This window comes from Thamnophis sirtalis, unplaced genomic scaffold, assembly GCF_051295495.1.
Source record: "Thamnophis sirtalis isolate CommonGarterSnake01/CBP01778 unplaced genomic scaffold, rThaSir2_p1.2 scaffold_2, whole genome shotgun sequence".
Classification (NCBI taxonomy): Eukaryota; Metazoa; Chordata; class Lepidosauria; order Squamata; family Natricidae; genus Thamnophis; species Thamnophis sirtalis.
In genome coordinates, this window is record NW_028261382.1 from 88,483,981 (window position 1) to 88,507,588 (window position 23,608).

Here is a 23,608-nt window from a genome sequence, read left to right on the forward strand (position 1 = left end):
ATAGATAGATAGATAGATAGATAGATAGATGATAGATGATAGATGATAGATAGAAGATAGATAGATAGATAGATACATACATACATATATACATACATACATACAGTGTATAGATAGATAGATAGATAGATAGATAGATAGATGGATGGATGGATGGATGGATGGATGGATGGATGGATGGATGGATGGATGGATGGATACATACATACATACATGCATACATACAGTGTATAGATACATAGATAGATAGATAGATAGATAGATAGATGATAGATAGATAGATAGATAGATAGATAGATAGATAGATAGATAGATAGATAGATACATACATACATACATACATACATACAGTGGATAGATAGATAGATAGATAGATAGATAGATAGATAGATAGATAGATAGATAGATAGATAGATAGAAAGAAACAGACAGATGGATGGATGGATGAATGGGGGGATGATAGATGACAGGTAGAAAGATAGATACAAAGAGGATAGATAGATAGTAATGGATAGATGGGTGGAGATAGACAAAAGAAAGATAATAGATGACAGACAGACAGACAAATGGATGGACAGACAGGTACAGCCACTAAGATATGCAAGACATCTTTGGACTCTGTGGCTGTAAAATGATTACAAGGACATCCATCATCCTAAGTAGAGAAGAAGCTCCAGAGCAAATCTCCGCCTTAGCTTGGGCTGCTCACAATGAGTCTGTATTGTAGTGATAGTTTACAAAAGCTTCACCTGCCACAAAGAGATTAAATGAGGCTTTGGCCTTTAGTTAACCTGGATGTTGCTCATAATGGGAATCTGTTCAGTTTCTATTAGGGCTATTTTGTGAAGCTGCCCTTTGCAAGCAGAAATGCGCCAAGAGCTGTGAATGCCATGGAAACCTGTCCTTTCCATTTGTATTAGGCCAGTTACATAAATCAACCTTCCCGACCTCTGCATAGTCAAACCTTTCTGCTTCTCTTAATTTAACTATAAGGACCTTCCAATTCAACTCGGGTGACTATCATTGCCTAGTAGTCTAGTTTAGGATGATATACCATCCCTTCCTTGGCTTGATTGCTCAAGAAGACTCTTACTAAAGCAGGATGTTGCTGGATGATTTGGGCTTTCCTTCCACCCCTTTAGCCATTAAAGAAAGGTAGGCTGTTTGTCAGAGTTTGTTGCAGCAATCAAATCCAGAAAGCACACACATGTAATTGATTCAGCAGGATTCATTAATTTCTTTATATGCATATAATGCATGAGGCATATACACAATACAAGAGTGGTTCTTCCAACGTGGTAGAGAGTAGAAGCAAACAGAAGCACAAGAGAGAACAGTTCCCAGTTTCAGTTCAGAACTCAGACTAGTTTTAGCTTTAACACTGAAGTTAAACTGCAATGTGCTCTACATGGGGCAGCCCTTGAAGAGTGTTCGGAGACTTCAACTCGTCCAGAACGCAGCCGCGCGAGCGATTGTGGGTGCACCTCAGTACACCCACATTACACCTATCCTCCGCGAGCTGCACTGGTTACCGATCAGTCTCCGGATACGCTTCAAGGTGCTAGTCGTAACTTATAAAGCCCTTCATGGTATTGGATCTGGGTACTTGAGAGACTGCCTGCTGCCAATTACCTCCCACAGACCCATTAGATCTCACAGGGTTGGCCTCCTCCGGGTGCCATCTACCAGCCAATGCCACCTGGCTACTACCCGGGGGAGGGCCTTCTCTGTGGCAGCTCCGGCCCTCTGGAATGAACTCCCCGCAGGGATTCGGACCCTCACCTCTCTCCAGGCCTTCCGAAAAGCCGTCAAAACCTGGCTTTGCCGGCAGGCCTGGGGGTGATGAGTTCCCTCCCCTCTCGACATGTATGGTTGTGCGACTGTTGTTTACTTTTATTATTTGTATTTTGTTTTTTATGTTCCCCTTTTCCCCCCTTGAATTGTTCGCCGCCCTGAGTCCTCCCGGAGAAGGGCGGCATACAAATAATTCTATTCTATTCTATTCTATTCTATTCTATTCTATTCTATTCTATTCTATTCTATTCTATTCTATTCTATTCTATTCTATTCTATTCTATTCTATTCTATTCTATTCTATTCTAAACTAAGACACATCCAGGCTCCTAGCTGTCTCCAGCAAATACTGTTTCAGTTTCCAAACAGCCCTCATTGGCTGACCCAGTTGCCATGTCTATTCATTGGCTGACCTTGTTGCCTATTCCAGTCTATGAATATACTCTGACATTGTTGTAGGGAGCATAGGGAATGCCCTTGAAGGACAGGAGGAATTGCTGCTGCTAAGGCAATAGTCAGATAAGAGGGACTGGAGTCCTGGCCAAGAAAATAACTTGAGAAAACATTTCAGATGAGCCCCTATTTCACATGAAGAGAAAGCCAGGCAGGAGGAAGCACACCAAGGTTTGCACAATTCTCTTTCTGTAGCTGTAACAATAAAGGCAGTCCTGACTTATCAAGCATTCATATCTCAGTCTGGTCTACTTTGTAGGATGGACGTGTCTTGAAGAAGTCTCCATAGGTCAGTGGAGAACCCAGGTGGAGCAGAATAGGCTTCTCTATTCCAATCCCAAGGATGATTTCCTTTCCTGCAATTCCCTAGGGCTCAGCTTGCAAATCAACCCTGCAGGTCTACATTCTCCAAAGCACCTGAGGGCAGGACAAGAAACAATGGATGGGAACTAATCAAGGAGAGAAGCAACCTGGAATTAAGGAGAAACTTCCTAACAAGGAGGACACTTAGCCAGTGGAACAGAAGTTGCCTTCAGAAGTTGTGGATGCTCCATTTTTAAGAAGAGACTAGACAGTCACTTATCTGAAATGGTATAGGTTCTCCCGCTTGAGCATGGGGCTGGACTAGAAGACCACTGAGGTCCCTTTCAGGTCCATTCTATCTAGAGTGTGAAGCTTCTCCTCTCCATAGAAGGTGGAATCCCACCAGTAATGAATCAAAACACAGCTAGTCTCTTTGGGACTTTCCTTTCCTCCTTTAGATCACGGAAGAGGAGTTGAATGTTTTAAAAATACTCTACATATTGAAAGTCACGTGCCTTTTTGATAAAGTTACGGAGACTTTCCCTGACACAAAGATTAAGAGTAAGAAGGTTCAAGGGGAGTGGTAGACCAGCAAGGCATCAATAAGCGTGGAACCCATCCTCAAACATCTGGCCAATTTTGAGCAGCACTGCCCATCATTCTTACCACACCAGAGCCCCTCTTCATCCAAACGATGGTCAGAGATGGGTTTCCAATCCAGGCACAATTAAATACGGCATCGGATCCAAGATCCACAAGAAGAGACTGTGGTTCTGTCATCATGCGTGGCCCAACTGAAATGTTTAAAAAATAATAATCATTGTTGCAGGACAGGCTAACCCAGTATTTCTCAACGTTGGCAACTTGAAGATGTCTGGACTTCAACTCCCAGAATTCTGGGAGTTGAAGTCCGGACATCTTCAAGTTGCCAACGTTGAGAAACACTGGGCTAGCCTCTCAAATTTAAAATAGTCATCACAGCAAATATGAAAAAGAAAGAACCCCAAATAAACATCACAGCTCAAGCACTGATTTTGAATGAATTATTCTTGCTTTTGTGGATTAGGGAAATTATTGTTATTAGGATCAACTATTTTTGGCACACGGCTCTCATTTTCTGACTTTGTTATTTTTTTTTTAAATCAGACTATCTCATTTTTTAAAATAAGCTTTAATGCTTCTTTTAAAAAGTTGCATCCCCATGGCCAGTTTTTCCCTGCAACACCCCCCCCCCCCCAATCCAACACAAGGTGTTAAGTGTGTTGGGCAATGTTTAGTTTAGTTTAATTTACTTATTGTCATTGCACATCGTACAATGAAATTAAGTGCCATCTTCGGTGTACATTATAGCTATAAAAATCAAACAGAAACACACAACCTTCGCATTCCATACAATTGAATTGAAAACCCCTGATATTGCATCAATTTCGCACTATACAGTACAATTCAATATAGTTACTGTTCTGTTTTTCAGCCTATTTGGCCTTGTTTTTATTGTCCTGTACCGTCTGCCAGATGGTAATAGTTAAAAAAAAAGGGTGCCCAGGATGAGATGGATCTTTAAGAATGCTTTGAACTTTCTTAAGGCAGCGGGAGCTATAAAGCTCTTCCAAAGAGGGGAGAGGGCAACCTATGATCTTCTGGGCAATGACGTTAACCCTGTGGAGCCCTGTCCTATCTGCCATTGAGCAATTGGCAAACCATACATGGGTGAAGTAAATTAAAATACTCTCTATGGTGCAGCAGTAGAAGGCCACCAGCAGTTTTTCATTCAGTTGTTTCCTGAGAAGTCTCAGGTAGTATAATAATCTCTGCTGGGCCCTTTTGACCAGGGCTGTAATGTGAGTTGCCCCAGATCAGGTCCTCTTTTATGATAACACCCAGAAACTTAAAACTGGCCACTTGCTCCACTCGGTCACCATTGATAAGCAAGGGCTGGGTGTCTGATCTATTCTTTCTACAGTTCTAGTAGATCAGCAGCTGAGCCATACTTACAATAGACATCGACCGTTCTGCTGATGTTGGTACTGCCCAGAGCATTGGTCACCTCACAAGAGATGGGTTCAAAGAAATAGGTGAAGTCAACAATGGTCTCATAAGCATCACTTGATGCTTCCTTTATAATGTGGCCCTTTTTGGCCCACCTGTGGAGTAACGACAAAGAAAACACCAGGGTTAAGATGATGTACATGGAGAAATCAAACTTCACCTTTATGGAAGAAGATAAGGCCAGAGATTAAAAACACAACAGAAGATAAACAGAGATGAAGCTGGATGTTAGATACTGCAGAAGTCCTATGCACAGGAATAAATTGCAATATGGAACTCATGTAAAATACCAAGTTCCTCCAGTAATTTTCTACGTGTCAACAAAAACATTTTTAGTCACTTGCAGGGAGAAGGAGAAAATTGCTGGATCAGCCATTCAGTCAATCCTTGCTTTGTTTTAAATTATAGATAAGTGTAAAACTACTGGATCAGCAAAGAAAGGCACCCATGGCACACAAATTATTTATTTCATTTGGGAAGTTTATATCCTGGCTTTCTTCCACCGTGGAACAAGATCAGGCCAGCCATTGGTGCGATGAACTGGTAGCTGCTTAGTTTCCGTGAATTCATTGTGTACGATGTCCTGGGAATTTGCCGAGGGAAGCATCCATGACAGCTTTCGTATTCTGTTGGTCCTTTCAAGGGAATTTGTTTTTTTTTTTAAATCCATTGATTTAACAGTAAAACAGTTGTGGATTCTTGATGTATTCTTCTCCATTACTAAATGTCTCTGAGCGTGTAGTATAGAAGTATTGTGCATAGAACAGAAAAACCTAGGTTTATGTCCCAGTGGGCCATAAAATTCATTGTGTGACTCTGAGGTCAGTTGCTACTTCTTGACTCAGCTTGATTCATTGGATCATTCTGAGACTTCAGTAAAATAAGGTCATGTGAACAAGGAAATCAACTTTCCTTCTAAAAAAAAAGCACAGGAAGATGAGTAAAGGAGGAGATAAATAAGTAGCTGAAAACAAATCAAGTTGTTGGAAAAATCCAGGAATCCTTACTCTGGAAACAGGTGGGACAATTCTACATTTTTTTTCGCAGTGTTCTTGTATTGGCAGCTGAAGATCAAGTGACACACCAGGGGACAGAACTATGCGATAGAAAAGGGAACAAAAGTATTTTTCCATCTCTTCATCCTTTCAGCCTTGGGATAGGGAGAAAAGAGGTAATTAAAGGACCAGTGAAATGATCTAAATTTTCCTCCTGGATTGTGGAGATTTATTGAAGTTTTTTTGGGCTCTTTTGGATCCACAGTCCCAACTGTTCAACTCTTTCCAGGCCAATTCAACCATCTTCCTTTCTCCTTCCTCTAAATGTTGCAGTTTCAAACATCACTGAAAATGGAAGCTGGGGGCTGAGAAAAGGAGTCGTTGCCTCCTACCCTCCGCAGTTCCAATTCAATGAGTGAGAATTCCAAATTATCCTAGGGATGCCACCTAAAGAGGGGGTCAGCCACTCGTGGCTCTGGAGCCGCATGTGGCTCTTTCATCCCTTTGCTGTGGCTCCCTGTTGCCGGTTGGCATCACAATTGATAGGGCTTTCGGTTAGGACAGGTAGAGGAAGAAGGATGCTGCACTAGGAGGAGACTCTATGGTGGGGAAACTGGACTTCTGGTTGGCAGAGGAAAAAGGACGCTGCTCTAGGAGGAGACGTTATGGTGGGGGAACCGGACTTCCGGTCGGCTCCAGAATTGAACGGGGGGCTTCTGTTTAGGACTTTTGTGCCTCTTTGAGTGTTTAAGGTTGCTGACCCCTGAGTCCTAAAGGATTAGGGATTGCACTTAAGCAACACCTTTGCACTGGCTTGTTAACTGGGAAGCAGAAGAAATTGAAGAAGAAAGAATTTACATCAACACACATTTGATGCAACCAAACCATTTTAATGGAGGGAAGACACCTTTCTAAACATCTTAGAATACACCTGAAGTTTTTGCAACACTTCTAAGACTCTAAATCCGTGGACATTTTGCCAGGATACCTCACCTTTTGCTTGCCTACAGATGGCTAAATCTGTGGATAGTACGGATTCCAAGCAAGTCAGCAGTAGAAGATGATGCTAAGCTATCTCCTGGGGTTGCGACCATCTGTAATTCTGATTCCAACTAAGACCTACTAGAAAGTTCATCCATCTCTGCTAACTGAACAAGGCTTTCTTTAATTGACTCTTTCCCCCCACCATTATATAACCTGTTGTTCCTGGCAGTGAAGCAGGCCAACACCAACTGTTTTTTGTTATCTATGAAATATGTCTGTAGGATGGTGTAGTCTTTTGGCACATTCCTTAAATGCAATCGCTAAAATAAGTTGGAGGAAGCTGTAGCTTAGTGCTAGCATGCATGATTTATATGCAAATGTCTGTGAAGCTGAATCCCTACTATCTTCCAGCATTTGTCAAAAGGAAAAAAAAAATGTGGAATAAATAAAGATTTTAGTGCTTTGGCTAGATTTAAATCTCAGTGTATTCAACTATGTTTTGTGTCTGAATACCTGTGGCACGTCCGTTATTATCCTCATTTTTAAAAAAAAGCTATATATGACAGTTAAATCCACAGGAAAATCCTTGGCTTGGATTAGAAGAAAGAAATAATCTGAGATATTTTAAGATTTAAGATTTAAGATTTAATTTATTTGTATGCCGCCCTTCTCCGGGAGGGACTCAGGGCGGCGAACAACTCAAAAGGGGAAAAGGGGATACAAACACAATACACGTAATTAAAATACACAAGAGTCATACAGCCATACAAGTCGAGAGGGGAGGGGAACTCATCAACCCCAGGCCTGCCGGCACAGCCAGGTTTTGACGGCTTTCCGGAAGGCCTGGAGAGGGGCGAGGGTCCGAATCTCCGCGGGGAGTTCATTCCAAAGGGCCGGAGCTGCTACAGAGAAGGCCCTCCCCCGGGTGGTAGCCAGATGGCATTGGCTGGTAGACGGAACCCGGAGGAGGCCGACCCTGTGCGATCTAACGGGTCTGTGGGAGATTTTATAGATCTATCTCTAACTTGCTAAGCACAAACCATTCTTCAATGGGAAATTTGTGTACCATTTAGAAAACTGTAAAAAAAACCAGCATATTTTCAGAAAGCTACATTTCCAACTGCTATAAAGTAGTGCATTTCATAGGAAGTTGCATAATGAGGAGTTGCAAGTAACGTTGGACAAAAATGACATGAGATATGTAACAAGTAACTCTAACGTAAAAAGACACATCACAGATTAACATAATTGGTTGTGGGATTGTTTTTCTTGCTGTTGGATTTAAACATCATTTGTCTCGACTGATGGGACTGAAATGATCATGAAGCTTAATGTGTATGGAGATTCTCAGTCATCCAGATTAAGGTTGTACTAAAGGTTCTTTCGTTCAAAAGGAAGTGGACTGTTTCTGTTTTGCTTGAAGATGTTTTACTTCTCATCTGATAAGTCAGGACTGAAGAAGCTTCTTGGATGAGAAGTAAAATATCTTCAAGGAAAAGCAAAGAAAATCCAGTTGCCTTTTGGGGAAAAAAAGCACTTTTGAGGTAATCATGAATTTTGGAATTTAGATCCATTCATATTTGCCTACTTAGAAAGTTGGATTTTGTATATGTATATATATTTTGTCTCCAATGAGAGAAGAGGTCTTGGGAGGCCTAACATGGTTTTCTTGGTAAGATGGGTGGGGGGCATATAAATGTAACAAACAAAGAAAAAAACTGCAACAACCTCCCTTCTGTCCAAGTTTCTGGAAGTTGGAGGACAAGTTGGGGAAACCAAGTCAGCAAAGTCAGATTGCATTAAGTGCTGTCAGTGAGAGATGGGAAGGAGTGAGGTTGCATTATAGTTTGAAAACCTTGCAAATAATGATTAGTGTACTAACATTTTAGAGAAAAACTATGCTTACTGGAGTTTTGGCTGACATGCCCATCATCATAGGCTGATACAAATGTCCCACACCTTTTCCCATCAGGAATTGTACAAGATTACCAAAGCCATGGGTTTGGTTCTCATGGGAGAGAGCAGAAGGATTTGAGGGAGGAGAAGGAGCCAGCCTTCGTGGACCAGAGGGGCTTCCTTAAATCCCCATTATCAGTGTGAAGAATCAGGAACACACATTAAGTTCCAGTTAAGAAGATTTATTGCTCATGTCTATATTTTACTGACATTTATTTGTCAATGAAAATTACAAATTTGAACGAGCAAAATGAAAATATTTAAAATGTGACAAGGATGATAGGCATGTTAGTGCACAGACACACACACACATCACTTAGGAACCTTAAATATGGGGTGAGGTCCATAGAAGTTAAGTTAGAATAAAACTTGATATTTAGCAGCTGGGACAACTGAATACACAAGAATTTAGTCAACTAACAGTCAATAGCAATAGCAATAGCAGTAGACTTATATACCGCTTCATAGGCCTTTCAGGCCTCTCTAAGCGGTTTACAGAGAGTCAGCATATTGCCCCCAACAATCTGGGTCCTCATTTTACCCACCTCGGAAGGATGGAAGGCTGAGTCAACCCTGAGCCGGTGAGATTTGAACCGCTGACCTGCTGATCTAGCAGTAGCCTGCAGTGCTGCATTTAACCACTGCACCACCTTGGCTCTATAATCAGTATTAAATTGGTGCTAGATAAGTGTCAAAGGAATTCAAGGGGGGCTGGAGTTGGATCACTTTAGCAACAGAAAGACTCCAGGTGGATTCCTCTCTTGACACTGCCCCAGGCACTCCTACTACACCAGTGGTCTCCAACCTTGGCAACTTTTAAGCCTGAGGGACTTCAACTCCCAGAATTCCTCAGCTCAGCAAAAGTGGCTGAGGAATTCTGGGAGTTGACGTCCCTCAGGCTTAAAAGTTGCCAAGGTTGGAGACCCCTGTCCTACACCATACATCAACAGGCTGGATTAAACTCATAATGTGGAACTTTCCCTCTTTGCTTTAACCGATGTCCATCATCTCGCTCTGGATTGGCAACTTTAAGACTTGTGCACTTCAATTCTCAGAATTCCCCAGCCAGCCATGGCTGTTGTTAAGATGTCATGTAAGTACTGTTGGCATTTATAGGAATGTTTCAACTTCTAGTCTCCAAAATCAAGGCGGAGCATTGTGTAAAGTAGGCCTAATCTGGCTAAAAGAAGTCAGTCCAGAGTCATGCCAAGTCATGCATTCAGATTAGTCATATGAAAATCCACTTCTTTTCCCTTGGAATCCTTTCCTCTCTTCCTCCTCCCCCCCCTTTTAATCAAAGGGAACATTATCCCTTTAAAAGGCAGTTGAAATAGCATCACGCTGGAAAGCCACGCTGGCATCTGAAACACTGCAGTGGGAAAAATTGTCTTTGAAGACAAGCTGTCAACTCAGCACTTGAATTAAACTGCTGTTTACCAAACAATAAGCAAATGTGACCTAATGGAACACCATCTGGCATCTTGCCACTTTAAGGGTAGGTGTTGGAGTTGCTTGGAAAGATAAACTGTCAATGTGTGTTAGACTGGATCAAGGGAGCTTGGGGGGGGGGTATTCTGGCAATAGGTAAACCTGCAGTAAAAACCCCAAATCTATAATATGTCTTAGAAGTGTGTTATGTCCGAATGAAGGTTTTTTTTGCTACTGATTTTTTTCCCCTCTAAAAAAACAATATAAGGTAAAGGTTCCCCTCGCACACATGTGCTAGTTGTTCCTGACTCTAGGGGGCAGTGCTGTCTGAAGATGTGTCCATGGTCATGTGGCCGACATGGCTAAATGCCGAAGGCGCACGGAACGCTGTTACCTTCCCACCAAAGGTGGTTCCTATCTTTCTACTTGCATTTTTACATGCTTTCAAACTGCTAGGTTGGCAGAAGCTGGGACAAGTAATGGGAGCTCACTCTGTTATGCGGCACTAGGGATTCGAACCGCCAAACTGCCAACTTCTGATCGACAAACTCAGCATCTTAGCCCCTGAGCCACTGCGTCCCTTGTAAAAACCACAACAACAATAACAACATAGATGGTTGCATTTTTTTCCTGATATCCCAAATAAGATCCACTAGAAGATCCTTTTTCTCTTTACCAAACCCAAGGAAGTCAGATCTACACACTGCAGTCAGGTGAGAAAGACAAGATTCATTTTTGTGTATGTGTGCCACAAATACACAAACATGTTTCCTTGTCATTATAAAAAAGAGAGTTGTAAAAGTACGGATAAGTAGCAATGATCCCAAATGATGGTCATCATCAGGAATGCAAATATTAAATTATTTAATGCTAAGCAGAAGAGCACCAGATTGTTGCATTCTTCTCACATGAAGAAGTGATCAGACAAGGGAAGATATTTTGCAGGATGGCAAAAACAATCCATCTTCCATTTATTTTACCTTAAAATGCTCAGAAGCAATCTCTACACTACAAACAGCAGCCAGTGAATAAAATGCATCACTCTGTTATTCTGGACTAGGAAAAAGAAATATGAACATCAGTATCCATTTGCTAAAATTGAATAAAAATCAAGGCAGATTTAGGAAAGCTCTATGTAAGTGAAATATTTATACATGAAACAGAATAGTTAAAAAAAAAACCCACCACCACCATGTATTAAAGACACTTGAACACAAGATGTTTTATCCTACAGGAAATATTACGTGTGGCCTCAATCTGTCTAAAGGAAAATTTCATCGATGATTTCTCTGTAAATGGAAGCCCAAACTCCGTCATGCTGGCTGTGGAAATGCTCATCATTTGACAACTAAGAAACCCAAAAGAGTTCTCACAAGCAATACAAGATGAATCCATGGTGTGTGATAAGGGTTGTCCTCTGGTATCTTTTGTTTTGATCTTCAGACATGGATTTGGTAGGCGACCATCTTAAACTGGTCTTCTGGATTATAGGCAATGAGCCTAACTGGTTAGAAGATAAATGCATACAAATTGAGTTTATAGCTAACCGGTTAGAAGAGCTACAATCGTAGTTCTGTGGACACCAAACCAAAGAATGCATGCAAATCATAGGTGTTTGTGTTGTGTGTGTGTATGTGTGTGTGATTGTTAAGCCTTCTTCCTCTGCATGGAAAGGGCTCAAGACAACAGGGCACACATGGAAAATGTGTGGGCTGGGTGATATACATCAAGACATCATCATCATCATCATCATCATCATCATCATCATCATCATCATCATCATCATCTTCATCCTCATGACAAGTCCTAATGTGAATGTGGGTGGTGGAGGAGTGATCAGTGGGGTTTCCATGTGTTAGCTGATGACATCAACTTTTCAAAGGGGACATATTAACAGTACAGATGTAAACTCAACTTGTATGCATTTATCTCCTTTCTTCAGTCATTTATCTTCACCCTTCCAATAGATGCTGACTAGCCATTTCCACTGTTCTCCCTGCTGGGTGATTGGGATGTAAATGCAAGGAAATCAACTTCTCTCCCCCATCACCACAAATCTCTTTTTAATAATTAATCCAGTGACTCCACTTTTATTTTTGGTCTTCCATTCAGCCCGCTTAAGCGGGAGGCACGCTCTTTCTGTCTAAGTGGCCATTCCCAGCCTGACATAGAAATAAGATTGTGCTCCATTTATAACAATCCTATTAGATGGACACTATTTCCCAGGGGAATGAGAAGACCTCGCAGCAGGCATTTCTTTTTTTCTGCAATGCAGAAAGCACAACCTAACACTATGTAAAGCTGCTGGATCCCCTTGCAAGATTCAGTTGTTCAAGTAAATAACATATGGCAGTCCCCAAATTGCTGAATCACCTCTTCTTAGAAATTCTGTTTATATAAAGCACCACATAGGGCAAACAGTACAGTTACCATGTGCTTTACTGCTCAACTATATTACTGTGAAAGGAAACTCTACTCAGAACAAAAGAGCATAGAGTATATACCCACAGTGGCGAACCTATGGAACGCGTGCCACAAGTGGCATGCGGAGCCATTTGTTAGGGCATGCGAGGTGTTGCCCTGTCAGCTCCATTGTGCATGTACATACTGGCCAGCTGACTTCGGCCTTCTTTTAAGGCCATTTTTCACCCTTCCCTGAAACCTCTGGAGGGCAAAAAAACAACACAATGCACAAACCGGAAGTTCGGGGATGGACTTCCGGTTTGTGCGTTGGGCTGTTTTTCGCGCTCTGGAGGGTGAAAAACGGCTCTACGGGCAAAACGGAAGACCTCCAGTGGGGCTGTTTTCACCCTCCTAGAAAGCCTCTGGAGCCTGGGGAGGGCGAAAAGTGGGTCCATTGCGAGCCAAAAATGGGGTTAGGACAGAGGTCGTGCCCGCATGCCGGTTGGGGGTTGTGTGCCAGAGGTGGGTTCCTACCAGTTCACACCTATTTGGTAGAACCGGTTCGTCAAATCTACCGAATCGGTTAGAAGAGGTTCCACCAGTGGACCCGGAAAGCAGGCCACACCTACAGAAGAGGTTCCAAAAGTTTTTGAAACCCACCACTAGACCTTGGATATGATTATTCTACACTATCATGCTCATATTTATAAAACTCAGTGCCTCTGTGAAAGGTAAGGGTGACTACTGCGTTTGTGGTGCAATCAGAACATTGCGTGTGTTGAAGTTGTTTTAACGCAAACCAAAGATGCCTTTTAAAAAACAAGTTTACATCATATTCTTATGCATGCCAGTGCTGTGTGTGAGGTAATTTAAGGGGGTTCTGACAAGTGTTGTTGGCATCTTCATATCTGGTCACATGGGTGGCAAGCCACTCCCATCCAGTCACATGGGCGGCAAGCCACTCCCACAAAGGAGGCCACACCCACAGAGTAGGTTCGAACAATTTTTGAAACCCACCACTGTTGCGTGCATAGCATTATCGGTATGGACACGCCCGCACACGATCCCCCTGCGTTCCCCCCGCTTTTGGCATGCGATGGGAAAAAGGTTAGCCAACACTGGTATATATTATAGATCCAAACTTGTAAATACTGCCATATACTGACTGAATACTACTGTAATGCTACAGCTGCATTTCAATGCAACTACTTGTTGCATAGAAATACTGTACATTCCAACAATGAATCCCAACAACTCTCAGCACCCTGACAAACCAAGATAGTAGTGAGGAATATGGTTAAGAAACAAAAGTTCTCCACTTCTACGATTCAGGCTGTTCCCCCCCCCCCCCACACCTGCGCTCCAACAAAAAAGTTGAGGATAGTAGAAAAAAACCACATCTTTCCAATCCACTCAGAAAATTGTGAATGACTATCTTTAATCACACACTAAGATCTGAATATATCAAGCCTACCCTGGATCCATCTGGATTCAACAAAATAATCTGCAGTCTAAACTGAAAATGGCATAGATGATTACTTAAAATGTTGCCTACACCCAACTTTAAACCTGTATGGCAAACAAAAGTAAATGAAAAGCTGGAATCCATGAAATAAAAAGCCAGAGATAAATGACTTCCCATCATCTTGACTGCAGGAAACGCTGGGGACTAAACATTTAAATTTTACAGATTCTGAGTGATGAAGTTATGGGTGAAAGAGACTGTGCCCATCTCTTTCTAAACATGGGAAACAATTTTCTACGAAGCTGTTATCTTTGCAGGAAACACGTCATTATCCTTCCAGCTATCCTAGGAATGGAACTAGTTGGAAAGCAAGGACGGAGTATTTTTTCCCCAGGAAAAAATGAATGGAGACTTCTATCGCAGAGGAAGATGGGTCTGCTAATAGTAATTGGTAGGCTCAAAGGTAGAAGGAGTCAGGGGTGGGCTTGAAAATTTTTAGCAACTGGTTCTCTCCCTGGTTGATGGGTGGCCGTGGCCATGGGGGTGTGGCCTACTCTGCCTCCTCATGTCAGGGGGGACGTTTTTGCCCTACCCAGGCTCCAGAGGCTTTCCTCAAGCCTCTGGAGGCCCCGTGGAAGCTGGAAATGGGCCCATTTCCAGAGTTCTGGAACTTCCGGTAGGCCCGTTTTTTGCCCTCCCAGAGTCTCCGCATGGGCCCTGCACTTACCTGACATGATGAATGGGCTACATGGAGACTCCTGGGAGGGGCGGGATGTGCTGGGGGTGGCCAGCGGTCCTTGCAACAACCGGTTTGGTGAAATGGTGTAAAATTAGCATCCGGTTCGCCCGAAATGATCCGAACCGGCTGAATCTCATCCCTGGAAGGAGTTCAGACAAAGCCACCAGCCCCTAGTTCCATTTTTCCATTACTCTTTTTGCACACTCTTTCATGTTTCTGGTATCTTTTCTTTTCCTCCACTCTCCTTTTATCTTTATTTTGTGGAGCAAGTTGTCTTGTAGACCAACTTAGCTCCAGCAGCAACTTGTTCAGATATGAGGGAAACAGCAAGGGAAAGCAGCGTCCTGAAGCTTGATATGGACAGATAGCCATTGTATTTAGTTGTCACTCTTTATGTTTCTCTGTTTCTTCATCCCCCCCCCCCAACCAAACAAAAGAGGGAAAAAGAATACCCAGGAGAGGATAACACAGGAGAAGGCAGCTGCTGTGGGAGCTGCTGGCAGATGTTTCCCTTTATGGACAATGATGAACCAGTAATTAGAGGAAGGAAGAGTTTGCATCCAGCAATGGAGAAGTTATATTGACACTTCTGTAAGGGATAATTCAAAGAACAGACTATCCCAAGACAGGTAGCTATTTCCATATTCCTGCAAATCATTTGAAAGACATCTCATCTGTTACATGTGGCTGAAAACAATGTGTGCAGCTAGTTCGACCACTGTTGGGACAAGAATTTCCATTGCTAAGCAAGGAGGTCACTTTTTTTTGCCTTGGTTGTTAAACAAATCACTGCAGTTAAGTGAATAATACAGTCGTTAAAAGACTGTGTTATTTATGTAGCTGAACAGTTGTTAACAATCTTAACTAAATAAAGAAATAAAGCATTCGTCCCATCTTAATCCATCTTCTTGTCTGAAAAGCTGGTTTTGGATAGAAGGTCACAAATGCTGACCTCAGGATTCTGCAACTGGCAGAAATAAATGCCAGTTGCCAAGTGCCTGAATTTCAAACTTGTGACTGTAGGGATACTCCAAAAGTTGTAGATACAAGGACCAGTTCTAAGTCGCCAAAGTCACTAAATGAATTGTTGTAAATTCAGGGCTACCTGCATCATAATCTATCTTGCTACCTCTGTTTTATTATACAGGGACATCACACAAAAAATAATCCTCTAGTTCAGGAGTGTCAAACTCAAAGCCCGGAATCCAGCTCACGGGGTACTTAGATCTAGTCTGTGGGGCTACCCTGGAAACAGCAAAGGACTGGCCTGTGGTGCTTCTGGCAGAGGGTGGCAGGAGGGCTATGGCAGCCAAAAACAGAGCTCGGGAGCCTGTTTTCACTGGCAGAGCACTAGGGCCACTCCCGACAGGAGTGACATACAACTGGCCATGCCCATCCCGGGCCCCCGAGGTCAAACACAATCCTGGTGCGGCCTTCCATGAAATCAAGTTTGACATCTCTCTTCTAATTCTATATTTGTGTTTCTCTAACCATGTCAACTTCCCAATGTGAACCTAAATTCTCAACAACAGCCATGGCTGGCTGGGGAATTCTGAGAATTGAAGTGCACAAGTCTTAAAGTTGCCAATCCAGAGCGAGATGATGGACAGCTTCTAACTTTGAGGACGTTATTTTTTGTACAGATGAATATACTGAAGGAAAAAAAAACAACACCCACCAGGCAGATATTCTGCCAAGGAATTCGCAGTAGATGCAGAATGTTTTCATCAGTAAAAGTGATAATAATGATCATTTCTATTGGCATAATTTGAGATATTACAGCTGTGAAAACCAACTGCAGAGACTTGATCTAACATTCTATGAGAATCAGACATTATTGAATGGAAGAAAATTAAAAAAAAATAGATAACAGATTCTCTTCCCCCTGGTTTAGCATCAATTGGGACTGGGGGCTTATCTGTTAATCCTAAAATCAAAACAAAGCCCCTCCTCCCCAAATCGAAACACTCATCTATTAGCTCGCAGAGTGATTCAATAAAGGCATATCCATGGGTCATATGACTGGGATGGACTTTGGAAGTGCTGATTTTCTTCTCAAGTTCATGCAATATTTCTTTCATCTTAGCGCTTGGGATTTTCCTCCTCTTCCGATGACTTCCTTGATTTCATTATCCACCTTCTTGACTGGTTAAGAAAGAATTATCTCAGCGCTTTGCTCTATGATCCTTTCTTTCATTTGTATGTGTTGCCTTGCAGGTATTTATAGATTGGCATTGTGTTGCCCAAGGCAATTTCTGAACTGTATCAATTGCTCTCTCCTAGCAATTCTTGAGATGATAATCATGATGCTTAACTATTCAATCATATCCAGTTCTTGGAAATTCTATGCACCGGCTCTTTCCATATTTTCCTATCTTGCAGGGGTGAAATGCTACCAGTTTGGACCAGTTCGCCCGAACCAGTAGCAAAGATGCCAGCTGTTTGCCCAAACCGGCAGTAAAAAAAAATGCTACTGGCTCGGGTGAACCGGTTTTTCCAATGATCAACTGTGCTGCATGATTTATATTAGATAGAAAGCAGGATTTCCTGCTTTCTAGCTAATCTAAATTGTGTGTGGCACAGTGGATTCCCCCCCCCCCCCCCCGGCTGTTCACTTTGCCGAACCGGTAGCAAAGATTAAGTGGATTTCACCCCTGCTATCTTGTATTGTTTCTTTCAGTTGGTTTCAGCTGGCGTGAGCTTTAATGGTATCCTAACCACTGTGTACTTTAAAAGGCTTGCCTCTTTTTACCACTGACCATTTGAGTGTAACTGCCTTTCCTAGCGAACTTGATTGCATGCCATAAATGACATATATCTTGCATGAGATGACATACCCTCAATTTCTTGTTAGCTTTTGCCCTCTATTCCCCTTAAACGGGGCAATGTTTCAGGTCCAGAAGTGCAAAGTTTTATAACGTCCTTTATATCAATCAGTTGCAGAGCAAACAGTTCTCACTCAAGAGATTTCAGAAAAGAATCAGAAAGGATTTCAAAAAGCCATGCATGGTTTCCTTTGTGTGTATTACTTTATTTCTTAACTACATCCCCTTGAGGATGGATCTTTTCCTGCAATAATTTCCGTTCTTTGCAGGAATTTTTGAAGGTTCAGGGATGATGTCAAGACCCTAACATTCAGGCCAACAACATCCTCATAATAATACATAGCTGCTTGTACAAACTGGCTACACTAAACTCATTCTATGGTTTCCTCCTAGCAATAGCACTTATATACTTATATACCGCTTTACAGTGCTTTTCAGCCCTTTATTGCCCCAAACAATCTGGGTCCTCATTTTACCCATCTCAGAAGGATGGCAGGCTGAGTCAACCTTGAGCCTGGTGAGATTCGAACTGTCAAATTGCAGTCAGTCGGCAGTCAGCAGAAGTGGTCTCCAGTACTGCACTCTAACCACTGTGCCACCATGGCTCATGGTTAGCCCTTAATCTCAAGTCCTGATGGTGAAACCAACTAGATATTGTAATCATGCTGCTATCAAGGACCACCATCGTTCCTCATTCCCTCCCTTCCTCCCTCCTTCCTTCCTTCTTTCCTTCTTTCCTATTTCTTCTCTTCATTCAAACATGCCTGCTCCATCAGATGAAATTAATTTAGGTTATTTGCTCTGCCTGCACTTATAACCTCTCTTAGCCATCCATTTTTTTGTTTGTTTGCTTATATATTTATTTCTTCTAGCCTCTCAGGAACATTAGAGGATCAACTCGGAATTTACTGCCTTCTAATTTATATGGTTCTCACGATGGAGAAAAATGCATTTTCATCAGGAAACAGGCTCTTGTTTTCAAGCTTCAAAGGATATTTTATAATCAACAGTGTGAAAACAGTGATTAAAAATATGTTGGGGGGAGGACTCTTGGCTGGAGATTTTTTAAGCACTGTAGTTGTATACATGGAGATAAATAAGCATTCATAGAAAGGCATTTCTCCAGATGTAGCGTGCGTGTGTGTGGGTTCTTACAAAAAATCATTTATCTGGATCTGAATTCCTCACCCAATTTGATGGATATAAAAACAAATGTCAAGAGACCATTCAAAAATGTCCTTCCTTCCTTCTTCCCTCCCTGGTTCAAAAAGCACATTTGGAAATCAGTATGTATTTAGTTATGGAATCCATCATTTCATGTGACTTTTAGAAAGGATTATGCTCAGTCACAGAGATTACTGATCTCTTTAGAGTGATGTAAGCCCACCTCTGTAGCTCCACAGTTTTAATATGAGTTTTTTTTCCTAAATTTTGCATTGTTATAACTATTATTTTATGCTTTTCAGCTGAGCAGCTGAAAGGTCCAGGACTGCCTTTTACAAAGAGAGTGATACCTCATTGTTATATAGTGCAGCTTCCATTCCCAATAATGAATTAAATTTACTGACACAGTGGTGGAGCTGGTGGGAAGGAAGAGCTTTTGTGAATACCGGAGATCGCATTCACAATCATGCTTAAAGGCAATATCTATCTGTTGTAAGGTGCTGAGCAGAGACAATAAATACTGTCCCCTGTGAAATGGTGATTTAGTTTGGTCTGTCCTAATTCTGTTACCAAGAGAGACAGAGAGAGAAATTGAGATAGAGAGATATTCCTTCATTATTGTAGTTGGTTTTATTATTATAGTTGGTCTCAAAGTCAGCCAGATGCTCAGACTGGATTTGCCATTTTTATCCACCCATCAAGTCCTGCCCTGGGATAGGCAGATGTTGTTTGATGCTGTTAAAGTCACTGTAAACTGTTCTAAATAAAGTTGCTTTTCGCAATTGACTGATGGTGATTTGGTCAATGCTGATGGGGTTTGAAGGGTTCTCCATATATTTTCGGCTTGCACCAAGGCACCTGTTATCATTGGTACCATCTCTGTTTTCATTTGCCACAATTATTCTACTTTTATTTGTAGATCTTTGTATTGTGTGATTTTCTCCAGTTCTTTCTCTTCTCTTCTTATTATCATTATTATGTATACAACCTCATGAAATCACAGCTGCTAATTCTTTAGCTCATATTGGACTTCATTCTCATTGAGTTCTTCCCAGGAACTTGGGATGTTATAATATGTCAGCATATTATTATTATTATTATATTATTATTATTATTCCAACCCTGCCTCTGCTCTAACTTTCTGTACATGGCTCTGGGATAGTAGCTTTGGCTTCCACAGGATTTGTATCAGTGGTGGGTTCCTACTGGTTCAGCCCGGTTCAGCCAAACCAGTCATGGTATAGCGGCCTGAGTCGCTGGAACTGGCAGTGACCCAGGCCTGCCACACCCCTGAACCGGTTCCCTGGTTGCTGATGCCATCTTGTTTCTGAGTTCTGTGCATGCACAGAGCAATTTTAATTGAACTGCACACGTGCGCATAGCACACATCAAGCATGTGCATGAGTGAACCAGCTGTAAAGCCAGCCGGAACCCCCATCTGGTCTGTGTAGATCAAGTATGGTCATTTAGACATCTGAATGGGGAAAGAGGCCAATTGGTAGCTCTAAAGATGCATAGATGTGATTGTGAACCAATTATACAATTCACCCAGGAACCCTGGCACCCATAATCCTCTCCCCTTCATGGTCCCCCAATTTGCAGCGCTACAGTTTCAAATGCAAATTTGCACAACAGGCTTCTATTTTCTTATCCAAACCTGCTTTGTTTTGTAAGGAAGTTTCTTGTTTTGGAAAGAAAGCTCCGTTTAGACTATATAAACCTGTCTCCGTAGCTCCAAAGCCTTTTGTGTGAGCGATCTCTAAATTTTTCATCATTCTATCTATTATTCAGGACCACAGATTCTTATTTTTTTGAGTTTTGGTTTAGATGAGCATTCTTTCCCCCTCCTTTCTTTAGCGCAGCGGCAGTCAATAAACCTGCCAGCTTTACATACCAAATTGAAGTTATTGGAAATATATTTCACACATCTAAGCAAAGCAAGAAGGCTGAGATTAAACTCCTGTTGGGTTGGGCCTCAAAGTTATGCTAAAGGCAGCATTTGGAAAGGTAATATTTCTGGAAATTTACCTCTGCCCAATGGCTGGCAAAAAATAATGTGTGATTTTCTTGATATATATATATTTTTGGAGCCAATATAACTGGGCATCTAATTTCCTCTATTCTCCTCCATATGTTCAAGGAAAATGTGAAAAAGACAGTAAGACTTTTAAATAACTGGTGTATAACAGCTTTCTCTGTGCAGTGCCCTCTGTCCTGTAGGCAAGACTACAAACCATAGCAACGCCATCCATCATGGTCTTATGTATGAAGCACACATTCCTCATTATGAGCTAGTCAGAAATACATTGCAAGGATCTAGGACAACTTACCACAGCCAACTCGCCATGGCCAATTTACTGCAGGACAATTCACCATGAGACAATTCGCCACAGAACAAAGAGTTACACTAATACCAAAGAAACGGTGGAATTGAATCATTAAAGAAAGGATGCCGAAGGCGAGACAAACTGAAATGGGAATGACAAAAAATAAAATATATTTTAATTATTTCAAATAATTACATTGAATTGTTGAATTCAATGAGGAGCCAAGGTGGCGCAGTGGTTAAATGCAGCACTGCAGGCTACTGCTAGATCAGCAGGTCAGCGGTTCAAATCTCACCGGCTCAGGGTTGACTCAGCCTTCCATCCTTCCGAGGTGGGTAAAATGAGGACCCAGATTGTTGGGGGCAATATGCTGACTCTCTGTAAACCGCTTAGAGAGGCCTGAAAGGCCTATGAAGCGGTATATAAGTCTACTGCTATTGCTATTGCTATTGCTAAGAATTGTCCTGTGCCAAGTTGCCCTGTAGAAAATGGACTGGGGTGAGTTGTCCCGCTTGGTGCACCAGTTGCGGCCCTATTTGGATCGGGAGGCACTTCAAATGGTCACTCACGCCTTCGTCACCTCAAGACTTGACTACTGTAACGCGCTTTACATGGGGCTGCCCCAGAAAAGTGTTCGGAGACTACAACTGGTCCAGAATGCAGCTGCGCGAGCGATACTGGGTGTACCAAGATACACCCATGTTACACCTATCCTCCGCGAGCTGCACTGGCTTCCTATTGGTCTCCGAACGCGATTCAAGGTGCTGGTTATTACCTTTAAAGCCCTACATGGCCTAGGACCCGGATATCTGCGAGACCGTCTTCTGCCGCATACCTCCCAACGGCCGATAAGATCACACAGGGTGGGCCTTCTCCAGGTGCCGTCAGCCAGACAATGTCGGCTGGCGGCTCCCCAGGGGAGGGCCTTCTCTGTAGCCGCTCCGACCTATGGAATGAACTACCCCCAGAGATCCGGACCCTACCCATTCTCATGGCCTTCCGAAAGGCTATCAAAACCTGGCTATTCCGGCAGGCCTGGGGCTGTTGACCTCATGACTGAGGTCCAGCCCCGACCAGATTGAGTGCATGATGTGGTTTTTAATTTGTTCTTTCTCTGTTTTTTTTATTCTTTATTTTTTTTAAAAATGTATTTTCTGTAAGCCGCCTGGAGTCCTTCAGGATTGGGCGGCCTATAAATTGATTAAATACTAATACTAAATACTATTCTGCATTGCAATGGACACTCTGTTCATGTTTCTCAATTTTTGTCACAGCACCCTTCAGTTATGGCAAAGTTTGATGACAACTTGGGTATTACACAACAAGACACGTTACAATTTGAGATCTCCTCCTGAGCAACGTGGCGTACAGTTGTACCTCAGTACTCATCGTTCATTGGTTCCATGATGAGTACCAAAAATGATGAGTATGAAACAAATTCTTCCCAAATGGAATAATATAGTGAGTCACAAGGCAGCCAACACTGAGAAGTTCTAGCTTGCGTGTTGAGTTACGAAGAAACGATGATTACCGGAACAAAATTTTCACACCAGAATGTGATGAATACCAAATTTGATGAGTTTCAAAGCAGTTGAGTATCAAGGTACCACTGTAGTTTACAAGTGGATAAAAGCCAGATGATTTCCTGACTAATCTGTCTTCATAGTAAACAATATTATTTCATTATTTATTTCAGGCAGGACTTTCGCTGTAATGATATTGAAAGAAAGAGCCAAGGTGGCGTAGTGGTTAAATGCAGCACTGCAGGCTACTGCTAGATCAGCAGGTCAGCGGTTCAAATCTCACCGGCTCAGGGTTGACTCAGCCTTCCATCCTTCCGAGGTGGGTAAAATGAGGACCCAGATTGTTGGGGGCAATATGCTGACTCTCTGTAAACCGCTTAGAGAGGCCTGAAAGGCCTATGAAGCGGTATATAAGTCTACTGCTATTGCTATTGAAGCTGAAGCCCTTCAAAACTTCAACCATCGTTATCTCGCAGCAGTGGTTGGTTGCCAATTTTTTTACTACTGGTTTGGGCGTGCTCCCACGCAACACTACTGTGCATGCGCAGAATAGCAATAGCAATAGCAGTTAGACTTATATACCACTTCATAGAGCTTTCAGCCCTCTCTAAGCGGTTTACAGAGTCAGCATATTGCCCCCACAGTCTGGGTCCTCATTTCACCCACTTCGGAAGGATGGAAGGCTGAGTCAACCTTGAGCCGGTGAGATTAGAACCGCTGAACTGCAGATAACAATCAGCTGAAGTGGCCTGCAGTACTGCACCCTAACCACTGCGCCAGAAGTGTCCAGATGGATGGGCGGAGCCTCCCGCTGCCTCTACTACTGGCTCAGCCAGGCTGAACTGAGAGCAACTCACCTCTGTCTCACAGGATTTGAAGTCCAAGCTATCAACCCAGACAAGAATTTTGATCCTGTACATCTGAGAGAAACACTCACTGAATTCAATAGAATTTTATTTCTGGGTAGACATGCATCAGATAGATTGCACCATTCCGTTCTATTGACTTTAAAGGGGATAAAAGTTCATATACAGCTTCTCCATCTGAAATGAGTTTGAGATTAACTTTATTTCAATGACATCTACAATCTTAACTTCTTTCATCTGGGGATTTAGTCAAGTTTTCAGCTTTACTCTTAAGACCTTGGATTCCTGTTAAACTTTATTGATTTTTTTTTTTAAACCAACGGTAACAATTTCT

General features: G+C 42.3%; 1 protein-coding gene across 2 annotated transcripts in view; it reads right to left on the bottom strand.

Annotated features, from left to right (window-relative positions):
* The window catches only part of KIRREL3 (kirre like nephrin family adhesion molecule 3), a 781,414-nt gene that overhangs the window by 86,325 nt on the left and 671,481 nt on the right, over positions 1 to 23,608 (bottom strand). For both annotated transcript variants that reach the window (XM_087706343.1, XM_087706345.1), the window contains exons 8-9: positions 4,546 to 4,694; positions 3,217 to 3,344 (exon numbers count right to left, since the gene is read on the bottom strand). In XM_087706343.1, the coding sequence (XP_087562469.1) occupies positions 3,217 to 3,344; positions 4,546 to 4,694 (277 nt within the window). The remainder of the gene's footprint in view (positions 1 to 3,216; positions 3,345 to 4,545; positions 4,695 to 23,608) is intronic.